General features: G+C 39.6%; 1 protein-coding gene across 10 annotated transcripts in view; it reads left to right on the top strand.

The window, feature by feature from the left end:
• GAS2 (growth arrest specific 2) overlaps positions 1-22,170 on the top strand; it is a 118,462-nt gene that overhangs the window by 14,141 nt on the left and 82,151 nt on the right. For 2 of the 10 annotated variants that reach the window (XM_074586289.1, XM_074586288.1), the window contains exons 1-2: positions 12,276-12,413; positions 20,594-20,718. In XM_074586289.1, the coding sequence (XP_074442390.1) occupies positions 20,699-20,718 (20 nt within the window). In that variant the 5' untranslated portion in view covers positions 12,276-12,413; positions 20,594-20,698. Of the gene's footprint in view, positions 1-1,476; positions 1,976-2,226; positions 2,271-2,530; positions 2,787-11,589; positions 12,414-12,932; positions 13,029-20,593; positions 20,719-22,170 lie in introns of those variants that run through there. The other 8 variants (XM_074586280.1, XM_074586283.1, XM_074586290.1 and 5 more) reach the window with 8 other exon arrangements.

Raw genomic sequence — 22,170 nt, 5'->3', positions numbered from 1 at the left:
ACAACCAACTTTGTCTTCAAAATCTTCCAACTGTTTTTTCAGCCCTTCCATGTAAATGCACATACAAGATTTATTGCATGACACCTGGAAAAGCCTCAGCTTAACTCCCTATGTAGAGTTGCTCCTAAACTTTGTAGGAATCTTTTAACTTCAAGAGTACACGTGAACCTTGAGAAGCTTTTACTGGAGATGTAACTGCTGCTTAGGGGAATGTTTTCCAACTCCTCTATGGAGTGCCAGGACTTTTAAGTATAGAAGATGCCTTAATAGAATTGGTCTTCTCATATCAAGCTGTTTTTTGTATTGAGGTGACACGGAAATTGGGTTTAAATAGCTGCTCATTAGTGAAAGGTCAGACAAACCCTCTGTAAGATAATTAAGTGCATACAGGAATCTGCTTATCTGTTCCACACCAGTGTTTTTTAGGACACTTGAGGGCTTTTTTCTTCAATTTCTTGTTCAGAAAAAAAAATGAGCCAAAGAAAACCATCATTCCCAGGGGCATCCAAATGTTGCTAACCATTGATGCTAACCATGCTAACTATAGGAGTTCCTTTAAATCTGGACTGTTACTCACATAGTACATGGCTAGAGCTCATCATACTTAAATACATCAGCGTGCTGATGAAATGCTCTCATTTAAGTAGCACTCATCACAGCAGTTAATAGGCCATCAGAACAGCATAATATGAGTATAGGAATACAATAAATTACAAAATATGTGTGTATTCTGATTGGCCAGAAATGAACATCTGCTACTCAGAGAACAGGAATTTGCTTACAGTGCAATTATTGAGGAATAGCCCGGCATTAATGGTGCAAATCAAGTTTTCCCAGCAGATCAGAGTACAAAGAAATGAATGTAAATAAAAAATACGGGTCAGCTTGATGTGTGTTTCAGCAATCAGGTTAAAACAATTCTTTCAGTATAATTATATGTAATGTTCTTCGGCTAGAACAATTTAATTAAGTGGATCTACACTGTGAAAGAGAAAAATAAGTGTGCTGTTTGACTGGAGTGCTCTTATGGAAAGTGATAACATGATACCATTAGGAAACTCAACAAGACAATCTACATCCATGCATTAAGAGAAGCAGAAGTCTGAACATCTGTTTCCCGCTATTGAATTCACGAAAGGGGCTTCTCTGTGCAGGGAATAAGCGAATAAACAACAGTTGGAGAAGGTTATCTCTGACATTTAACAAAATGTTGAAATGTCATGAAAATGAAATAAGGTGAGAATGAAATGACTGAAATGAAGGTGTGCTAAGAGTTAGCTTGGCAAACGAAGCACAGACGTACAAGAGCAAACAAAACCTCTACCCACCACTCTTCTAGAAGTGTAACGTAAGAATGTTTAATTTATGAACAGCATACTTTTTTGTTCAAAATAGACTGCAAGGTGGCATCAAATCATCTTGGAGAAATATGTGATAAAGCAAAGCTCCCTAAGAAGTTCCTTTAGCCTGAAAAAAAAAAAAAGTGACAATTAAAAGAAGTGCTATTAAGTATTAAAAGATTCCAGAGACAACTAGTCAAATTAAAGAAAAAGAGAGTTTTATCTTGCATGTGAAATTTTCCCCCTTTTTTTTTTTCTTTTTCCATAATCAAGAGTCTTGGAAAGGAGTAATGATAATAAAAGAGAAACGGACCCAAGCACCAACTTGCTGCCAAGGGCTGTAATACAATATCTCAGCATTTCAAGGGTAAATCAGTGTGAACTGCGTTTGCCGTCCCTCCGAAAAAAAGTAAGTATTTAACTTCCGTTCAGTCTGTGCGGACTGCTGAAATATAGGAAATAGGTTTCGGAGAGGAAAAAAAAAATTGAAAAAAAAAAAAAAAAAAAAAAGAAGGGTTTCCCAAAGAGAGCAGGGAGCGGAGCGGACAGAAGTATGAAGAGCAGCAGCGCGGCTGCTGCTGGTCTGCTCAGCTCAGCGCGGGGGGACGGCGGCGGCTGCCGGAGGCGGGGGGACGGTGAGTGCGACCCCGGGAGCCCTGCCTGCCCCGGGGGAGGGGGACCCCTGCCTGCCTGCCCCGGCGACGGGGGGAGCCCTGCCGGGAGCCCTGGCTGACTCCCTGCTCGCCCCGGCGGCGGGGGGAGCCCTGCCTGTCCCGGCGGCGGGGGGAGCCCTGCCTGCCCAGCGGGGCTCGCTGCCGACCCCACGGCGGAGCCCGCAGCCCGGGCTCCTTTAAATTGAGAGCGTTTCTTGCGTCTCGCCGGCTGCCTTCGAGTTTAAAGCGCAAGGGGCCGGGGAGAGAAGCGGGAAAGGTGAGCTTCGCTCGGCGGCTCCTTGCTGTGGAGTAGGTGCTTTTGTTTCTTTCTCACCCGCCCCGTGTCCCCCGGGCGGCGGTGGGGGTCCCGCGGGGGAAGCGGCAGGGCTCGGTGGCGGGCACCGCGCTGCGGGCGGGGGGCGGTTTCTTTCTGCTTGTGGGGTTTTGTGTTTGGTTTTATTACTTTTTTTTTCCTCCCGCTCTGTCTGTCTGGAGTTTGAAAGCATCGCGGAGACGGAATGAGAGCGTGCGTGGGTGTGTGGTGCAGCTCTATGAGCGGTTCACCGGGGGCTCGCCGCGGTTAGCCCGGGGCTTGCTTGGCTGGACCGCCCCGGGCTATCCCGCCGAGGGGCCGGGGGCCGTGGCGGGTTTGCTTGGTCCTGCCCCCGAGGGGCAGACCTGGGAGCAGCGCTTCCAGCACTCATGGCAAAGCCATTAGCTCAGCCTTGCCGTGGAGGGGCCCCGAGGAGGACAAACGCATCCCGACGCAGCGCAGAGCCGGGCTCCGCGGCGGGTGAGAGCGGGGGAGGGGGGCACGGCTGCCGGGCGCTCGGAGCGATGCGGGCAAAACGAGGGGGGATTCCCCTTGCGAGGCGGCGTCGCGTTTCCAGCCCGTCTTTGGGGTAGTTCCTACTCGCTGTGTGCTTCGCCCCCCTCAACAACTGGTTTATCTTTCGGGCCGCTCCGCGTAGCCGCGGGTTGGTTGCTGGCTGGAGGAGAGGGAGAGGAGGACGGGGTTTGTACGTTTTGCAGCTCTCGTGGGAAATGCGAGCGCCCGCATCGGAGGCTGCGGCAAGTGGTGGGTGGGAGGCGGCCAAAGCCCTGCCGCCGGGTGGGTGGCTGCTCTGGGGCGCTCCAGGCCTGCCCCCTCCGCTGCCCCAAAGGGCAGGAGGGATGAGACCTCTGTTATTCCAAAAATCCATCCTTCCAGGTTCTTGCTTTCCTCTTCAGGCTCTAGATTCAAATCTCAGGAGGGCAAAGTTTGACTTTAAGAGGGCTCTGTTTTTTTACTAGCGCTTTACTTATAAGAAATGAAGGTTGATGTCTTCCTTATCTAGGATTGCTGTCAGCATCCTGCTGCAGTGGTGTGTGTCAGCTGAGCCTGCTGGCTTTACTGGTTTTGCGTGCTCCTAGGGGAGAAGGGCTCGTGGGGCACCAGGAAGGATGCACTGTGGGCTCCCCAGTGCAGTTCCAGCACAGTTCTGACATAACTCTGAAATTAAAAATGAACAAAAGAAGTATTCTTCAGTTTCTATGTATACTAAATTATGAATGGTTTCTTCACTATGGAGTAGATGCTGGGCCAAGTGTAATGGTTTTATGATGGTTTTGTGATTTAATAGGAAATTAGCTGACATTCCTAAATTCATATCATATGGTACCATAGGCCATCTGATCAGTATTATACCATGGTACCCTAGTTGTAACCGCAACCAAACCAAATCTAGATGGAGGTGGTGAGGTGAGGAGGAGTCAGTATTATCCTCAAGTTTCTGGCTCTTACTCACTTTAGGCTACTGACTTATTTGGTCACTTTATTTAATTTTACCTTCAGTCTTATTTAAATTGGCACTCTTACTATCCAAAATACCTCTTTGACTCCACTTTGCACCCCTCAGTTAAGCTTCACGCTAATTTCAGGAGAGGATTTGGAAATGGAACTTCCTAATTAAAAGCAAAGCTGATGATTGGGAGTCAGCTTGTAATACCGTGTGCATAGTGTGCTTGCAGCAAGAGACACGCTTATACTCCTCGTAACATGTGATATGTCAGTTTAAATATGTATTTCCTTTTCTAGTTGGTGGAGGTTGAAACTTATTTTGTATTAATTTTTAGTGTCTATTTTGCTTAGCCAAGCAGAAAAACATGCAGTAAGAGCCAGGCAAAGAGAAATCAACTTGAAAGTTTTTGGGCTGTGTTAGGAATCGGGCTCAGTTTCCAGAAGTTATAATTTTATGAGCAAGTAGATATTGAACATTCCTAAAGTTTTGTTTTGGTCTGTGTGAGAAGGATTCTTTGCTTTCCTTTTGGTAGAGGAGACATTATCAAGGCAACAAAATTGTTTCTCCTAGGCATAGTCCTGAAAACGTCTAGGCTTCCAATGATTAGCTCAGATTTTTAAGTGCGGTTAACTTCGTTCTGGTCTGGCTTCAGACCAAGGGCCTTACAGGTCTAAAGTATCGGTAAGCTGTTGTGCCAGGTTCTCTATCCTCCACTCAAAGTATTGCACACATTTGTAACAAGTATATTCATAACGTAAAGGACAAAGGCTTCTTGTGATTAAAGTTTACTTTATCAGTGTAGATCACATTTTGATGTAAGCCCTTAAAAATTCTAATTGATTAATGAGTTTCAGATGGTGGTTCCCCTCCAGTGCCCCTCCCCCTGCTCCTAACATGTACAGTATGCTCCAAGTTAATCTGGGAAAGCTCCAGAAACCTTGGGCTAAATTGGTTGTGGTATAGTTTATAAGGATAATAAAATAACTAGAAAAATTGAATTTCCTTACAAAAATATGCTTGCTGCATTTGTGAGCTTATGCTTTATCTGCTTGTTTATGGTAGTGAGAAAACTAAGATTACAGCTATAGGTATCTAGGATGATGCAGACAAGAATGACCTGGTGTTTCTTACAGAAGGGAGAGCTCTATAATAGCACTTGAAGAGAAGCAATGTGATGTAGTAGCAGAATCACTTTAAGAGTGATTGTGTTTGTTTTTACATTGGCATGGGGCGAAATGAGTGTGATTACTGTTTTGTAGCAAACTGGAAATTGCAGATGGTAAAGATTGACTGAGTAACTACCAGTGAGTGACAGGTCTCTGTTTTTTTTTTCTATTGCTTCTTTTAGTCGATTTTAAGGATTTCAAGTAGGGGAGCTTTCATGGTTTCACTTGGGGAAATTATTCCACTGTCTAGCAGGTCTCACCATAGGGAACAGTTTCCTGACAGTAAAAATATCAATTACAGAAATTGTTAGTTACCTCTGTGGCTCTCAAAGGAAGACATTCATATATCTTCCCCCCCCCCCCCCCTTTCTGCGTATGTGTGTGTGTATACACATATGTATGTACATGGGTGAGTGGGTGGAAAAACAAGAGCAGCCTTTAGCCTGTCAACTAACGATATACTCTCCAAACCTGAAAAATACACCAACACCGAGGGAGGAAAAACTGCAATCAGTTTTCAAATGTGAACATATTTATGCTCGGATGTGCTATGTGTGTAAAACTGGCACTTGCTTATGTGAAAGTGGTGATTGCAGATATAAGTCTCAAATTGTGCAAGCAGAAGTGAGGCTGCCCACAAATGTGCATTTTGTTGCTGCAACTTAATCTGTTTATGAACATTGACTGTTTTATTTAAGCCTCTTTTGCACCCAACTTGTAGTTACAGTAAGTGAATGCTTTGCACAGTCCACTTAAACTCCAGTAAAGTTTCAAAAGTTCTGTTCTTTTCCATCTGCTTGAGGTGATTAGAACTAGCAGGGAGATCCAGCAGAGACCCTTGCCAGATACTCATGAGCTCTGTTCTGGCTTTTGATCCTCTGTCTCCTCTCTTTCCAGGATGGCTGCTTTCCAATAGCATTACCTTCTCTCTAAGACAGCAGGAGATTGTCTGCAGTTATAGCCGATACCCCTCTGTCAAAGCCAATGTGCAGTCTAGTGCTCAAGTTCCAGTTCCTTCAGAGAAAACTATTGCTGCTCTTGTCTAAGTTGCTGTCTGCTCTCTCTGCTGCTGACAGTAAAGCTGTTGCACATTTGTGTGCGTGAAGTTTTGTTTCTTCTACAACTGATAGCTAATGTGCTTCCTCAATCATATTACAAGAGACCTCATTTCACAAGCTTAAAGCCAGCATATTTAATTATATGAGGATTTTATGAAATAGTCTTTGAATCCAGCGTCCAAGGCAGAGTTATGCCATCTTCTGTTCCAGTTGTTCCAGCTTTGTAGAGCAGCTGGGCCACCAAATTGGCATATGTGCAAATCTTGAGTCCTGGATGACTCTGTTTTAACTGCCAACAGAACAGAGCCAGTCAATTAGCTCGCCTGCTAGGCAATGGTACCTGGGTGGGCCAAAACAGATATCTGTTGCCCAGTGTCACAGTCAAGCTGGTATGATACAAAGGGGACATCGTATATGACCTTTGCATCAGAAATTCTTTGACTGGTGTCTAAACACAGTTCTGTATTTGCTTCATAGTTGTTTTTTTTTCCCTCCATAGACACTTTTAATATATTTTTATTCTTTTCTAACTGAATACACATAGAAGGAAAAATGCTTCTGTTGCTGGATACTGAATTTCTATGCTAATTCTTAAGCCTAGTCATAAAGAGCAAGTGACTGAGCGAGTCTTCTTCATCCCTGACCTGGAAGGATTGAATCTTAGGAGCAAGTTGAAAGGGGTGGTCCAAGCCTCCTTTTGTTTGAGAATTAATGCATGTGTTGTAAGTAGGAATAAGGCTGAAGTGACAATGAAACTAGGGTAATATGGAGAGGACTGCATAACCAGGAACCACTCAGTATAAGCCATTATGTATATATGCTGGAACTGTCTGGGTAATTTGGAGTAAAAACTTACTGGTTTGTATCATTAATTCATAGGGCGGAGCATGTGTATTTTCTGTGTATGTATATCTGTGCATACATGCACACATTTGTATACACATTTTCACTATCTAGAATAATTTTTTCCTCCTGATTATACTTGCCTTTGGTTGAAGACTACCATTATCACAATTTTACAGGTAAGGAAGGTGGTTGGAATAGGAAATGGAATTGAATCCAGGGATCTGCAACTGTGAGTGCCTAATTGTGTGGCCAGTTTTACTTTCTGGATCAAACAGTCTTTGCCTCCTGTGTGTTTTAAATATAGAGTCTATAATTCTTGAATCCTTTTGTTCTACCAGTTAATCCCAACAAAAGCCAGTGGAATTACAGAAGATTACTTGTTTGATTCTCATTGCTTTCACCTGATGATCACTGACAACAATCAGCAGGTAGTGTAAGTTACACTGCTGGCAAAATACAAGCAGTGAGCTACAATACACAGAAAACTAAATGTACTACTGTAAAGCAAAATAAAAACTTCACTGTTTGGTAGAAGGATGCAGAGAGAAGAATAACCTTTCAGTGTGTTGAATCTGTTACATGTCACTGAGCGTACTGTAAACTATCCCACACTGAATTCTTGAGCTAGACAATAAGTCTAAGAATTTGAGATGTCGTCCTCTTATTGAGAGAGGTGGAAAAAAAGGCTGTGCTGCATAAATATGACCTGTAACAAAACAGAATGAAAAGTAGTTGAAGACCTTTCCTTGTCTGCCTTCAGAATAGTAGGGAGAAGAAGTAACTTTTTGAGGAACAAAGCATTTAGAGGTAAGTTTTGAAAATGCTTGTGCATATCTCAAGTCAGACTCAATAGTTTATAGAGAAGTGTAACATTCTATAAAATATTTGACATGTTTGTGTTGGCTAGTTTTAAAGAGCTATATATATGATGATTTGATGTTGCTGTTAGAAAGCAGTGAGATTAGGAAAACCAATATTTTTTTGGCTACTTTGTTCATACTTTACATCTGCCAAAAGGAAAGGATGAAATAGTTGTTGGAGCCAAAGAGGCTTGCCTCAGCTGTGGTGATGTATCCTTCAATGCTACTGTCTATCTTTGTGGCAAGTTAGTCCATTTCTCTGACCAAATTCCTCACTGCTAAATTGCCAATAAACTTTTCTCCAGCTCCCCAGAAAATAAATAATGTTAAGACATTTTAAGGGGGTGAGTTGATGAATAAGCGAAGAATCAAGAGCCTGGCCTTGACTGCAGGTAGAATCTTCAAAGGGGTCTTGAAGGAGATCAGGACTCAACTGCTCTCGCCTTCACCGAACTATCTTAGTTCAGCTTCTTCACAGAGCCCAGCCAGTGTGTGATAAAGTTTTAATAGTTACTGTATAGTCTATTACAATTAATGAAGTAGATGAATATTTTAATGAAGCTTAGGTACTTCAGCACTGAAGTATCGTGGAGGCTTAAGTTTAACTTGGAAGTTCAGTTTGTGGTCAGTGTTCGCGTAAAGAACGATTAAGAGTTTGATAGCTTTTGGTGCTTGCAGTTTGATAAGTGACTCACAATATCACTTGCAGAATTTGTGACAGTAGCTACAGGTAATAAATTGTGCTCTGCTCCTTGAAGGCTGGTTTTGATTGTGTTTTGGTTTTTTTTTTTTAATTTTAAAAATCCAAGGTAGAAATTTTCTTGCTCTGATTCTAACAAGAAAGTATTTTACTGAAGTGTAGGACGTGTTTTCAGAGTAGTGGGGAAGGGGAAAATTCTTTCTTATCAGAAGTGAAATTAAAGAAAATTTACGCAGAGGTAAGGTTGGATTGTATGTGATTCATCTGTGATTCTTCAGGGTTCTTCCCAGTGGAGACTCTTCATCAGTGTTAACTTTCTCAATCCTTGCTTTGCATGCCTGCTTCACAAATTAATGCAGACATTATTGTTAATTCAGGGCTACTATATCAAGCAAACCTAGTCCCGGTACAGAGATACCTGAGTCCTTTTCATCTTCTAGGGATTTTTGTCACCTGTCTATCTGACTTTCCTTGTCATTCCTAGTTTTCTGTTCTGAAAACCTGTGTCCTATTAAAACTACCTTAAACTCAGAATACCTTTCTTGTCTCTGCATCTTCTCTGTTTTTACCACCACACTTACTACCAAACTAAAGCACCCATGCATCCTCTGAAATCCGAGCTCTTTATTCTCCCACTTTTCTTCTTTCAGTGAGTCTCAAAAATTCCTTGAGACCTTTGCACAGTCTGGTTGCTGAGTTTTATGAAACAAGAGGTAGGTCAGTATGGAATATATTTCAAGACAGCCCTGTATGTAAGAGCCAAACTGAAGTAACATCTCAAATCCCCCAATTCTCTGTCTGTGTCTCCACAGAGATTAGTGTGAAGCATAAACAGACTGCAGTACTAGTTTCACAGACTGATGGGGAAACCCAGGCTGCCTCCATGTAGCTGCTCCAGAAGCCTTTCCTCTTCTTTTTTTTTTTTTTTTTTCCTCCCCCTCTAGTCTTAAAGAAATGCAACTTTCAGACCTTAGAATTACTTCAGCTCCACTGGTGGCAGCACCCTGTATCATATCTGGCTGGCTGTCAGGTGTATTAGAATGTTGTTGGTTATTTATTAGCTTCAGGTTTCACAGGGCACTTCATATACGCGGTCTGGGCAGTGACAAGGTAGGTGGACCTTTCCTGAGATGAGAGAGAAGGATGTTGTCTCTATAGTTTTCCTGTGAACCCAGCTCAGCGTGTGTGCCATGTCTTATACTCCTAGCAGGGCAGAGCCCACTTATGGTCCCGGGATGAATGTTGCTGTGTGCATCCTTGAAATATAAAATTACAGAATAATTTAGGTTGGAAGGAACCTCTGGGGGTCATCTAGTTTAACCACTTTCTCAAAGCATGTATGAACTGTGAAATTATTTCCAGTGAAGAGGTGTAGTGTCAAAGTGGTTCCTTTAGTACAGTAGTGCTTCTTTGTTCAGGTAGATTTTTCCAATCTGTGTATCAAAAGAAACAAATTGCAGGATTTTGTTTTCTAAATATTTAGATACATAGGTATTAATAAACTGTAAAAATGATGCCAAAAAATGGTGTATTTCAACTTTGCTTTATTTGCATATTGTATATGAAGTGAACATCCAGGAATGAGAAACTTTTTTTTTATTACTTTTTACCGACATAATTTCAGACGTAATTCAAGAAAATAAACTAGTTTCAGTTCTGGTTCTTGCCTTATCAATAGAGTTTATAGACTCCAGAAATCAGTCAAAAAATTATTTTAATGCTTTTTCCTGGAAATAAAGTATATGACAGAGATATTTATATCTGATTTTTTCCCATACAATCTCTGAAGACATGGTGGTGTCAATTATCTTTCTTGCTTCTGTTTCCATTTGTCCAAAATAAAGCAGTGATATGAAGCACCAAATTGTGTGGTTCAGAGAGACTTGAAGCAACTTTAAGCGTACTGTCATTGTAACTCCTTAGCTGTTACTATCATCTAGTCCGAAGGGATCTATTTAGAAAGTGACATTCCAGATTGATTTTTTGCAGAGCTAATAGCCTAATTCTTCTCCTTCCATGCCCTTACAGCCCGCCCCAAATTAACAGGTATGATTTGGATTTAATCAACCAGGAAACCATAAATCCAAGCTGACATTTTTACAAAGTCAGTTTTCAGAACAGAGCTGTGCTTAAATTACATACTTTAGTCTATCTTAAACTCTGCTTCCAAAGGAACTTTCATACGTAAGGATCTCTTTTGTTAGAAAAACCGTAAAATCTACTGATAATTCAGAAATGTGTACTTATGCAAGGGAGTAGAGTCTTTTTACATCTATTTTCCCCCCTCCCCAACTGAAAAAATCATCTAATTTCAGTAAGAAGTATATTTGTGGTGAAAGCTGTGTCTTTCTCGAGGGCAAGTTGAACTTCAGGATTTGGAGTGAGGTACTCTCAACAAGAGCTTAAGCATATCTTTTTGCAAACAAGTTTAGTTACCCAGGGTATGGTTAAAAAAATGCCGGAGTATCTTAATGTAAGCATTAAAATATCCCAAATAGCACTTCATATATTTTGAAATGTCAGTTACCGCACAATTTTATGGAAAGGCAGTTGCTTTTTACATTCAGTAAACATTTTCCTTTTTTTGGCAAAGGTATTGGTTTTAGTATTCTTGTTATTCCAGGCCACAATGGAACAGTATAACAAATTGTTCTTTTTTGCTGTTGTTTTCGAGGTCACTATTACCTCTTACTGGACTTGAAAGGTATGCAAAGGACAGAAAGAAACAGTGTTTTTTTGGAATCTACTATGAGCTGAAGCCAGCTGACAGGTGTAACCATGCCTGGTGTGGATCAGCTGGTTGACAATAGGCAAAGAACTTTTCCTTAGGGACCTCCCATCCCAGTTAATGTCTGTCTAGTGCCACCTGTGTAAGACCTTGTGAGTGCTAGTTGGTGTGACTGGGCCTTCAGCAGGCTACAGCCTGCCAGGTGAGAAAATAACTCAGCTCATTGGTACAAGCAATAGGGTGCAGATCTGACTTTCTTTTCAGAGAGAAAAATAACCTCCTTTCCTTAGCACAATTACACCACAGATGGAGGAATTAGTCCTTCAGGAGCAGAGATATAGGTCCAGTGGGCCTAACGTCTCTGACTGCTGCAAAAGTCACAACACTTAACTAATATTTAACACATGACGTATTGTCTTACCTGTAACTAAAGTTTCAGTAAGTTGTCACTGGAGCAGAGGAGTATTTGTATAAAAGGTGCAACTGGGAAGTGTGGGTGACCAGCACTAGCTGTTGTGCTGCTTTCTGAAGAAATAATGCTATTTGGTAAATATATTTGGTGTGGTTTTTTTTTTCTCTTTAATTATTGTAAAGCTGTAGAATAGACCGATTCTGTTTGGTAACTGCATTTGTTACTTGTTAATAAGTTTGCTGTAGTAGTGTAACTCAGTTGTTTCTGTGTTTTTCTTGGGCCTGATCCAAAAATTTCTGAAGCTTTCCATTTATTTTGAATGGATTTTGGATCAGGCACCTTAGCGAGTTGTTATCTTTATGTAAAATGTTTATTTATTTTGATTTGATTTTAATCATTCCTTGCAGAATATTTGGTTATGTGTTGGCAACAAGTGTAGCTTGGTGAGTACAAATGAAGTTGACGTTTATCTATGATTTAATCACTTGCAGTGTGATCCATTAACAAAACAAAACTTCAGTCATCGATGTTGTATTCGTGTGTTAGATCCACATCTGTTTGTCTGACATCTGATTTCTTAGAATCATGGTTACTGTTCTCTTCTACAATTCTAAAAAGAGAATTTGTGAAACTCGATTCGGTATATATGAAGTACTTATTTTTTCTTTTTTTTTTCTTTTTTTTTTTAATCTTATATAATAAAACAGGTCCAACAAGCGGATAAGCAATGTGCACTGCTCTGAGCCCGAAGGCACGTGGGCCCGGCCTCTCTGATATGCATCAATACAGTCAGTGGCTTGCAAGTAGACATGAGGCCAACTTGCTGCCGATGAAAGAGGATTTGGCCCTGTGGCTCACAAACCTCCTGGGTAAGATACAATAAGGTAAAATAAAGATACTGGACAGTAAGAGAACTCTGTATGCTCTTAGCTGGGTACTCAGTCCTTCAGACTTTTTTGAGTTTCAAAAATAAAGGTAGTTATGTTTAGGTAGCTACCTCCATATAGGGCAACTGTTAGCAAGGTCAGAAAAGCTAATAAGTAGTTTGCCTCCGCAGCATTCTTGGGAGTTGCATCATTGAACTTTATTATTCATTTTGTGTTTATTTTTCCTCAAATTTCCTTTTAAATGTTCTTTTGCCCATGTTGTCTGTATTAATACCGTTAAGCTGAATGGTGCTAATTACTGCCATTACCTCCTCCATTTTTATTGGTAGGCCTCCTAAAGAGTATGGGTGTACTGATTGTTTTGAACGGAAGGAGCCATTAAATAGCTCTTTGCTGACCAAGCAGTCTAGTGATTGATGATTGCCGCTCAAGGTGATGCCTGCTAAGACTTGTGGAAGTCTGTGCATAGAGGGGTCTAATCTAGTGGCTGCAGCTGGGACCCGGGGATTTACTGGTTGCAGCTGTGTGTCTCGGTGTGCGAAGCTGAAACATGTTGTTGATGAAAAAGGATGCAAACCAAAAGTCAAGAAAAAACAGGTAGATGTGAAAAGAAAATGAGAGTAGGTCCCTGGCAGGAAGGAAAGAAATGGTTCTTTGGGATATACCACTCATTCAAGAAGGCAGCATTTAGAAACTATGAGCCAGGAAATAGTATGTTGTTTGCTGAGAGCATTCGGGGAAAATGGCTTTTGTGTGATCTCTGTAAGTCAAAAGGATTCTACCAAAGAAATACTTGACTTACACAATACCTCATCCTAAGGGAAACGCGCCAGTAATTAAACAAAGAAGAGAAAATACTTTAGAGGAGGTGATGTTTACATTAAACTTTTGCTGATGTTATTTTGGAGGAAAACTTTGAGCATTTTTAAGTGTGTGGGTTTTGGGGTCTTGTGTTTTTTTTTTTTTTGTTGTTGTTGTTTGTTGGTTGGTTTGTTTGTTTTTTTCTGGAAGTCTGTTCTGGTGAACAGTCCTTTCCAGCACAGGAGAGACATGGACCTGTTGGAACAGGTCCAGAGAAGGGCCACAAAAATGATCAGAGGGCTGGAGCTATGAGGACAGGCTGAGAGAGTTGGGGTTGTTCAGCCTGGAGAAGAGAAGGCTCTGGGGGGACCTTATTGTGGCCTTTCAGTACTTAAAGGGGGCTTACAGGAAAGATGGGGACAGACTTTTTAGCAGGGCCTGTTGCAATAGGACAAGGCGTAATGTTTTTAAACTAAAGGAGGGTAGATTTAGACTAGATATAAGGAAGAAATTTTTTTACAATGAGGGTAAACAAAATCCAGAAATCCTGACTCTTCATTCCAATTACCACAAGACAACAATCCAAAGGACTATTTTTTGAATCATAAGAAGCACGTTCCATTAAGGATTTAATATATTGTTTAAATGTTTTAAACAATGAAGTTTTAGTGAGGCACGCTAAAACAAATAGAAGCTTGTTTGCAGTTCATAACAAGAGTTCTCACAGTGACAAGTTTAGGAATGAGGTCACTTTTTTAGCAAGAAAGTAGCAACCAGCAGGAGGTTCTGAAATGCCAACTATAATTAAAAATCTGATTTTTCATATGGACACCAAATTCTGCAGTGCAGAACTAAACGGGCACAACCTTCTTTTAATTAAGCAGCATACACAGTTCATTTGCTTAATGCATTCCCCCACACCTTCTCACACCAAGCTCTGCTTTTCTCAGAGTTTGTCCTGAAGAACTGAAATGATAGTGATTTGTTAAACTGCTTTGAATTCCTTTGTAGACATTGTTATTCAAATTAATAATTCCATTAAGTTAAAATTCATATTCAAAATAAAGTGTAACTGAATTAAAGTAATTAATTTATATAAATATATTAACTCAGAATTCAAATTTTGTTTAATTACTGTATAATTTAGGTTAATTTTTAATGAGAGGAGGGACATGTGACAATGTTGCAGTAAGATAAAATAGGTATGAATTTATAGCATGCTGTTACCTTGTTTGTATTCTCTCACTTTTCAGCATCCAAGAGGATATGCAGGACTCTTGTTTGTTTTGTTGTGGTTTTTTTTGTTGTTTTTTTCCTCCATGGGAGAAAATATGTACTTTGCATTAATGGTCAGTAGATTTTCATGTACATGGATGTGTAGATAACACTGAGCAGATAAGATTCTGTGTATCTACACCCTAGTTTGCTCTGTGCTATAATTCGTTTGGCCTCCATGGTGAGTGTCTTTATGCCAGTTTTAATGCAATAGGATTTCTCAATTTATAAAGAAAATTAGTATGCATTTAATTTAACTTTTGCCGTGTTGGATTGTGTTTTGTTTCATCTGTATTTTGTTCATTCATTTGTACTATGACTCAACAAGGATACATGAACTTTTCAAATAAATGTAGATTTTTTTATTTTTTATTTTTAAAAAGCGTAGAAAGTATTATAGGCAAGAATAGAGCTGAACATCTCTGAGGCAGTTTGATCAAGTGATGGTATTTTTGGAAAGTTTTGTGGAGAGGCAAATAGGTCCTACACAGTGCTACTGGAAGTTAAAATGGTGACAGTTTTGCAGCAGCAAAGCCTGGTATGGGTTCGAAATTACAAACTAGAAAACACTAGAAGGATATTGTGCTTTATAATATGAATGAAGGGTTTTGATATTAGATGGAAATTAGGCATAGCTAGAATCTGACCTTAACCTGAGTGACAAATTGGAATACTGAGACGCATGGTGCAGCTGAAAAATAATGCTGTAAGAATTTTTAACCCTGAGACTTTGGACATTTTATTCTAATTTAGCATGGACATTGTCGTGGTTTTGTGTTGGTTTTGTTTTTTTTTTTTTTTTAGTAATAACTATTACTTTTGTAGGCATTTTGCTCGTTATTTTTGCAACCATGTCAGAGAAACTCAGAACTTCTGAGAGGACAATTTGTCATTACAGCTCCATTGCTGAATAGATTTTATCTGCCTGTGTTCTGGGGGCTGGAAAAAGGACATTGCAGATGAAATCAATGCATCAGATGGGATTGACTCATACAATACTGTACATTATAGCACCCTCAAAGTAGGACATGTTAGCATTGCAGAGGTAGGGGGGTTGTATGCTGGAGAGGACAATTTGAGCTATGGATGTTGTATCTCTTCCCCTCATTTCCCTCAGCTGAGCTCTGGTGGCTCAGTTGAGAAATCCTTGCAGTGGCAAAGTTAAGGAGATGTGTTGACCCAGCTGTCTTGCAAATCATGATCATCTCTCAGCCTTGTTTTTATTATGTATAGAGCCAGCAAAACACTCAGCAATGCTTTCTCTGCTGGGACACTCCAAATTTGGGAGATGATGTATACGCTTATTTTAGTAGAATGCTCTTGTGGATACCGAAAACTTCACATGGGAATTAGCACAGTTGACACAGTTGGGCCATAGTAATCTTCTAGCAGAGGCAAAATGGCAATTTGAAAGCAAATAGGGTTTGCTTGACTGCTGTACTCTTCAGTGCTGTCTTGTTTTCTCTTGTGTGTCTGCAGAGGGGAAAGGGCTGGCATCAGGAAGAGTGGGCCTCATCACCGGTCTGTAGTTTAGGACAGGTAAAGGGGGATGGTTTCTCTGTTTCCCCTTTGGCTATTGTGTAGAGCGCTGATCTTTTTTCATGTTCTCAGAGCCCATTTACCAGCTGCAGAGGCTTATGATATTGCTGCTTATTCCATCCAACTTCATTTAGCACATGGGACCTGTAAGATGTGCCCTAGGCACATGTCTGGACTCCAAGGTTGCAGTGTTGAGGCTAACAGAGCTTTCTGGGCTTCGGAAGCTCATAGGTAAGGAGCCGGAGAATGCAAGATGCTGAGGAATTGGACATGTAAACATTGAGTGCTGCATGAGGCATGTAAAAGTTGCTTGGGTGCAAAAGTGAAGTAGGCTTGGAGAAACGGAACAGAGAGGTAAGGATGTCAGGAGAGGCACTGAGCTGAAGACCAGGTGTGACATTTAAAGGCATGTTGAAGGAGAAGAAAAGTTTGGGGGGATGAAGGGTGGGAAGTCTTCTCTGAGAAAACTGTCGTTCTTAGATTCTGAATTAAAGCAAAACCTGCTTCAGCTCAGTGTTCTTGCTCGTTTTGCTGTTTAAGAGGATTCCGTAGCAGCGCCTTTATTTTCAACATCAGCGTGTTCAGCCCAAGCCAGTGTGAAATGCAGAATTTAAATATCCGAATATCAATACATTCATGATACTTCTACTAATTCTGCTGTCAGTGATGCAGTTTATTATTTAAGGCTTTATAATTTTCTTTATAACTTTATCTTCTTCAGTTGAGAGGCTTTATAATTTTCTTTAATATCAACATGCCTTTGAGATTGTTTATATGTCCAATTTCAAGAAAGTGATAATGTCTCAATGCTATCAAAACTATTTATTTTGCTGTCAGCTAATGAAGGAAATGGAGTAGCCTTATCAGAAAAGAACCAGTTTTGCATGTGCATAAAATCACTGGCCTTTGTTTTCTGTATTTTTATTGTGTTTTGTTATCGTGGGTTTAAATACCACACAATTTGAGAGGATCAGGAGGTTGTTGCACTGGTGCCTCAGTGTTATAGAAGCTCATCCTTCTGCTGATGTGTTTCAGAGATTTACAAGTGAGATATTTCTATTTGTAAACTAGTAGTTTTGTGTTACCACTTTAGCAAACAATTAAAATAGTCCATCAGCTAGGTGAGAGGCTGGAGTCAGTGTCTTGCATTGTAGTTATTAAACTAAGTGTGGAAGAACCCACTGTAATAATACAGGAATCAACCAGATTTTTGGGACTTTGTTTTAGTCTTTGAGTCCCTCCTCCTTGTCCTGAAGGTTGTCTGAGACGGCCCTTAAGGAATGCTTTACCTTTGGCCTCTTGGGCTCGTGCGCTGGGCATGGGCTCTTTTTAGTTGTTCTTTCATTCACCTCCCAGTCTGGTGTCATTAGGGCCCCCAGGAATAGGTGGCCTTAGAGATAGCTGCCCGCAGTTTCCAAGTCGTAGGTGTTCAGGTCAAACAGTTTGTCTTCTTAAGGGGCATCTGGCAATTGTGGTAAAAGAGAGGGTAAGCAATGCTTGGAGGTTTGAGACAGCCTTCATACTCCTGTTTTTTTTTTTTTTTCATACTTTTAGTGTTGTTTTTTTATTATACTTAATGTTATTACCATTCTATAAAAACATTGCAACTGCTTTCTTGTAATTGTAGGGGGAGTTATACATTTTTAATGGAGTTTAATGTTTTTCCCATACAAATATACAGAGCCATTTTTTTCCTCAGGCTATGAACATTACTCTCATTTGAATCAATACATTTCAACTGTTAAATATGTCAGAGTGTCTGTTTTAGCAAAGAAATGCCACCTTTTGGAGCCATAAAATACAGTGAATTGAAAGCTGACACCTAATATATTTTTCATTGGATACAGATGTTCAATGCAAAACTCATTCTTTCAGCTTTCATAAAAGTGAACAGAACTAAAATACTCTGGCTTAGTGTACAATACGCAGTGACCAAACTGCTAATGCAATTCAGCATTTAAAATAATATAAATGTATTGTTAAATAGCATAAGAAGATAGAAGAATTTTTCCATGCTGTGTAATGAGAAAAATGCCTCTAAATAGGTTTTGGGGTGGGGGGTGGGGGGGTTAATGCTTGACCAGTGAAATAATTAATCTATAAATCATAGGACACAATAGATACGTAGAATATGATTTTTCTTTTACCTGTATGTAAAAAAAAAAAACAACAAAAAACCAAAAAACCAAAAATAAAACCAAAAAAACCTATAAACAACCTTTCCAAAACAAAATAAAAATGTTGACTAGGCTAAAAATCTTTGAAATACAATAAATTATAAAATGCAATACTGTATTAAAAATAAAGCATTTCCTATAACATAGTCATTTTTCAGTTTTAGCTTTCTAATGGCTTTATAGCTTTTTGCCAAAAATGCTGATGGGGCAAATGGGAAGATATCTAGGTTTGAATGGTAATGAAGGTTTTTGAGGTGCTGAGATGGTCAATTTTTCTGTCTGTGGGCTATTATAGTTTCAGTCCTGGCTTCAGCTGAGCTGGAGGCACCGCTGAAATGTTGTCAGTTAACGCACAAGCTACCACTGAATGTCTGCAGTGCTGCTACTGCTCTTTGGCCTGGAGAAGTCATTTAGGTATGCAGGAACTATAAAGTGGCCTATATGGCAGAGAGAATTAAGGAGGAATAAAAAGGGGAAAAAAAACCCCTTCATGTTAAACAGGTATGTCTGAAGTAGAAATGTGTTAGAAAAAAAAATTTAACTTCAACTAAAAGTACTGTTGTATCTGAAGATGATATCCTGCAAAGATATTATCTTAGTCTTTGATTTTAACTGATGAAACTGAAAAGACTCACAGTTTTTTTGCTGAAAGCTTGCTGAAGTATTTAAAAGTTTTCAGGCAAGAGCTTAGAGAAATCAACCTTCCTTTAGCGTATTTGTAATCGTATTGCTTTATAATACTGCTGTCTTTAGTGTTATAAGTGACATTGACTATCAGATTACAATGTATGAGTGAAATAATGCAGAAGTAAAATATTCATTTTTTTATTATCTACTTCATTTTTGTTACTTTTGAGTGTTAGTTTTCCCCTGTCTTCTGAATGAAAAGGTATAGAAAAGCTTTACTTCGCTCTTTAAAATATTCTTTTCCTAGGGTTTTTTGACAAAAAACGTTCTGAATGCGTTCTAAGCAGATTAATGTTTTCAGTTTCCAGACATCTCATGGGAAATAAATTTCTTCAAACTAATTGGAAAAACAAAAAAAGCCCTAAAACGTTCTAGTCAAGCAGCTGCATGTTGGTCAAAAATCTGTGGCAAAAAACCCCAACCAGCAGTGGGCAGCCTTCTGCCTGCTGTCCTGCTGCAAACAAGCCACATCTGGATGGGATGAAGAACTGCTCTCACTTCAGATTTCTTTTTTTTTTGTAATTTTATTTTTTTTTTTGTCAGGGTAGAGAACTGTTACTGATGATTGCTGTCTAAAAGCCAATGAAAAATGAGTTGATACTGTTATTCCCATTCCCAAATGGTATATGTAATTACTATCTTAGTAGGAAGAGCAAGAATTAGTCCTTGATGCTCTCTTGATATTGGTAGAAGTTGAGAGAGCTGAAGAATACAGCTGCTGGGTCAAAAAAGTGTCCAAGGAGAAGGCAAATTTTCCAATACAAATGTGAAAATGGAAACCTTTCAATAAGAAATAGGAATATTTTTACCTGGAAATGATGTTAAGATGCTGGAAGTTTAGTTTAGGGTGGTAAATGATTCTCTTTTCATCTGGCCTGTCCAGCCTGGTCAGAATGCACATCTCATCATGGGACTCATGATCTCCTCTGCCAGGAGGATGTGTAATGGCAGGTCATCTGGTCTGCTGTAGCCAGCGAGGGCAATCTGTGGCAGCTGAAGTACAGCATCATATAGGAAGATAATAATTGATGTATTATGAAATAAAGTATTTTGGTTTTGTTCTTTGGGTGAAAATTTTAATCTGTGTGGCAAATAGACACATGACATGACATTTCACTCTCTCGCTTTTTTTAGTGTACCTAACTTTGTTTCTGAAAAAGCTCTTTCAAAGGAGCATTGCAGTCACTGTACTATCTTGTCATCTTCTTGCACGATCTCATCTTAAAGTCTTTAAAAAAAAAATACAGTCCTTTCTTTCTTGACGTGGTTTTCTACTTCTGTTACAAACTAAGCTGCAGTAGTGTTAGCAACTCTTACGCTATAGCTACCCAGGCACGCTGATGCAAACCACTTGCCTGCTGCACTCTGTCTTTTAAAGCACTATGTTAAAAGCACTGGAATTTCATAAATAAAATGAGATATGTGGAGTCTGATATGCTAGAATTATTTTTGAAATAGTACATGCCTTCCCAAAGCAAGCCTGTTATTTTTGAATAATTTGCCGTATGTCTACCAGTAAAGTAGTAGTGAGGTTATTCACTAAATATTCAAAGCAATGCAAGTTTTTCAGTTAAAGCATATTTCAAATTGTTGTCAAGATTTCTGTTGATTTCTCTCTTTACATAGATGCAGTCTATACTATTGCATGCTTTCTGCCATGTTAACTTTCTGTTTGCTGTTCAGGTAGAGAAATAACAGCAGAAACCTTTATGGAGAAATTGGATAACGGTGCCTTGCTTTGTCGGTTAGCCGAGACCCTGCAGGAGAAATTTAAAGAAAACAGCTTTGATGCAAACAAGCCTGGCAAAGTAAGTGTCGGTAAACGTTCTAGCATGTATTATCAGTATCTGAGGTATCTGACTGGTTTGGTACTGAACTTTTTTGGGCAGTTAAGAGATTTCATTTGTGGAGGTTCTGCAAATGGGCAGGGAGGTAATTGCACTGCGTAGAAAAATTACAATATAGAATTGGGGAGTTAATACTTCTTGGGTAATTATTGAGGTAACTATGAGAGGCAGTTACTCAAAAAATGACTTGTAACATGAGGATAAGACATAGAACAACATCCAGCAGTGTGATGTGGTAGCTAATAGAGAAAATGTGATCCTTGTATTTATTTGCAAGGGGAATATTAAGTAGCTGTGGGAGGTGCCTTTTCCTCTATAAACGGCTCTAGGGAGGCCAATGATAAAATTCTGTAGTTTGTTTTGGTGCCTTGAGTTTAAAGGTCCTGTTGATGTACTGGAAGACATTCAGTAAAGAGTTGCAGGGATGATGTGGAAAATGTGAATATTCAGAAGACACTGAATAGCTTTGCAAAAACCAGATTAAGATTTTGCTTGACTAGAACCTCCCTTTAATTTAAATTAATTTCATAGGACAATCTTATTGGGAGAAATTAAAGAATGCAGCAAGTTTCTTTCTGGGAGAAGTTAAATTAAGTGGTTGACATATACATTAATGCTTTTACTGTGAAACTGTTTTTATTTTTCTTGTTGAATTCAGATACATCTTCCTTGACAGCTAAAACAGGTAAAAAAAAAAAGCCTAAGAGGTGAAATCACATAATTCATCTTCTATTCTTTATGTTTTCATAACTAGTCTGTAGCAGAAATTAGGGCACAGCATAAATTTTATCGTCAGTTCTGAGAACTGACAGCCTTGTGTCAGCTGCAGCTGCGTAAGTTTTTCTTGGTTCCAAGCTCATAATTGTTGTTGCAGAAGAACTTGTCTGGACTAAGGCAGGCTTTATTTAATTATTTTTAACCTGCTGTGGGCTGAGGGGAATGAGCGAGCAGGGGGTGTTGTTTGCTTGCTTTGTTGTTTCTTTTGTTTGTTTGTTTGGTTTTTTTTCCCTAAAGAGAAAGGAAGAGATAGCTGGGAAGAAAGATAAGTAAAGTAGAGAAGGAAGGAAGCCTTCCTCCACAAAGGAAGAAAAGACAGCTGGAACTCATATTTCATATTTCAAATTATAATCAGGGTTTGGTTAGTAGAAGTACTGGATGACTTCCGAGTTCCTCTTTGTAATACAGTCCAGCTTGTCTTCACTTAAGTGGTGGCCTGTTAGTGTCACGTAGCTTCCAAGTTAAGAAAACACTTATCTCAGTCTTTTTGATTGAGCCTAGGAACTAGCCAGGCAGAAAAAAGGGTTGCTTGTTTTTTGTTTTTTATTTTTTGTTTTTTTTAATCCTTACCAAACAAACAAACTAAAGCTACTATTATTGATAAAAACTACTAAAAGCTACAGTGAATACCCAAAA

This window comes from Larus michahellis, chromosome 4 (assembly GCF_964199755.1).
Source record: "Larus michahellis chromosome 4, bLarMic1.1, whole genome shotgun sequence".
In the NCBI taxonomy this organism is placed as follows: Eukaryota; Metazoa; Chordata; class Aves; order Charadriiformes; family Laridae; genus Larus; species Larus michahellis.
Note: the sequence above shows the minus strand (reverse complement) of the source record. Positions and strands in the feature narration are given on the sequence as shown.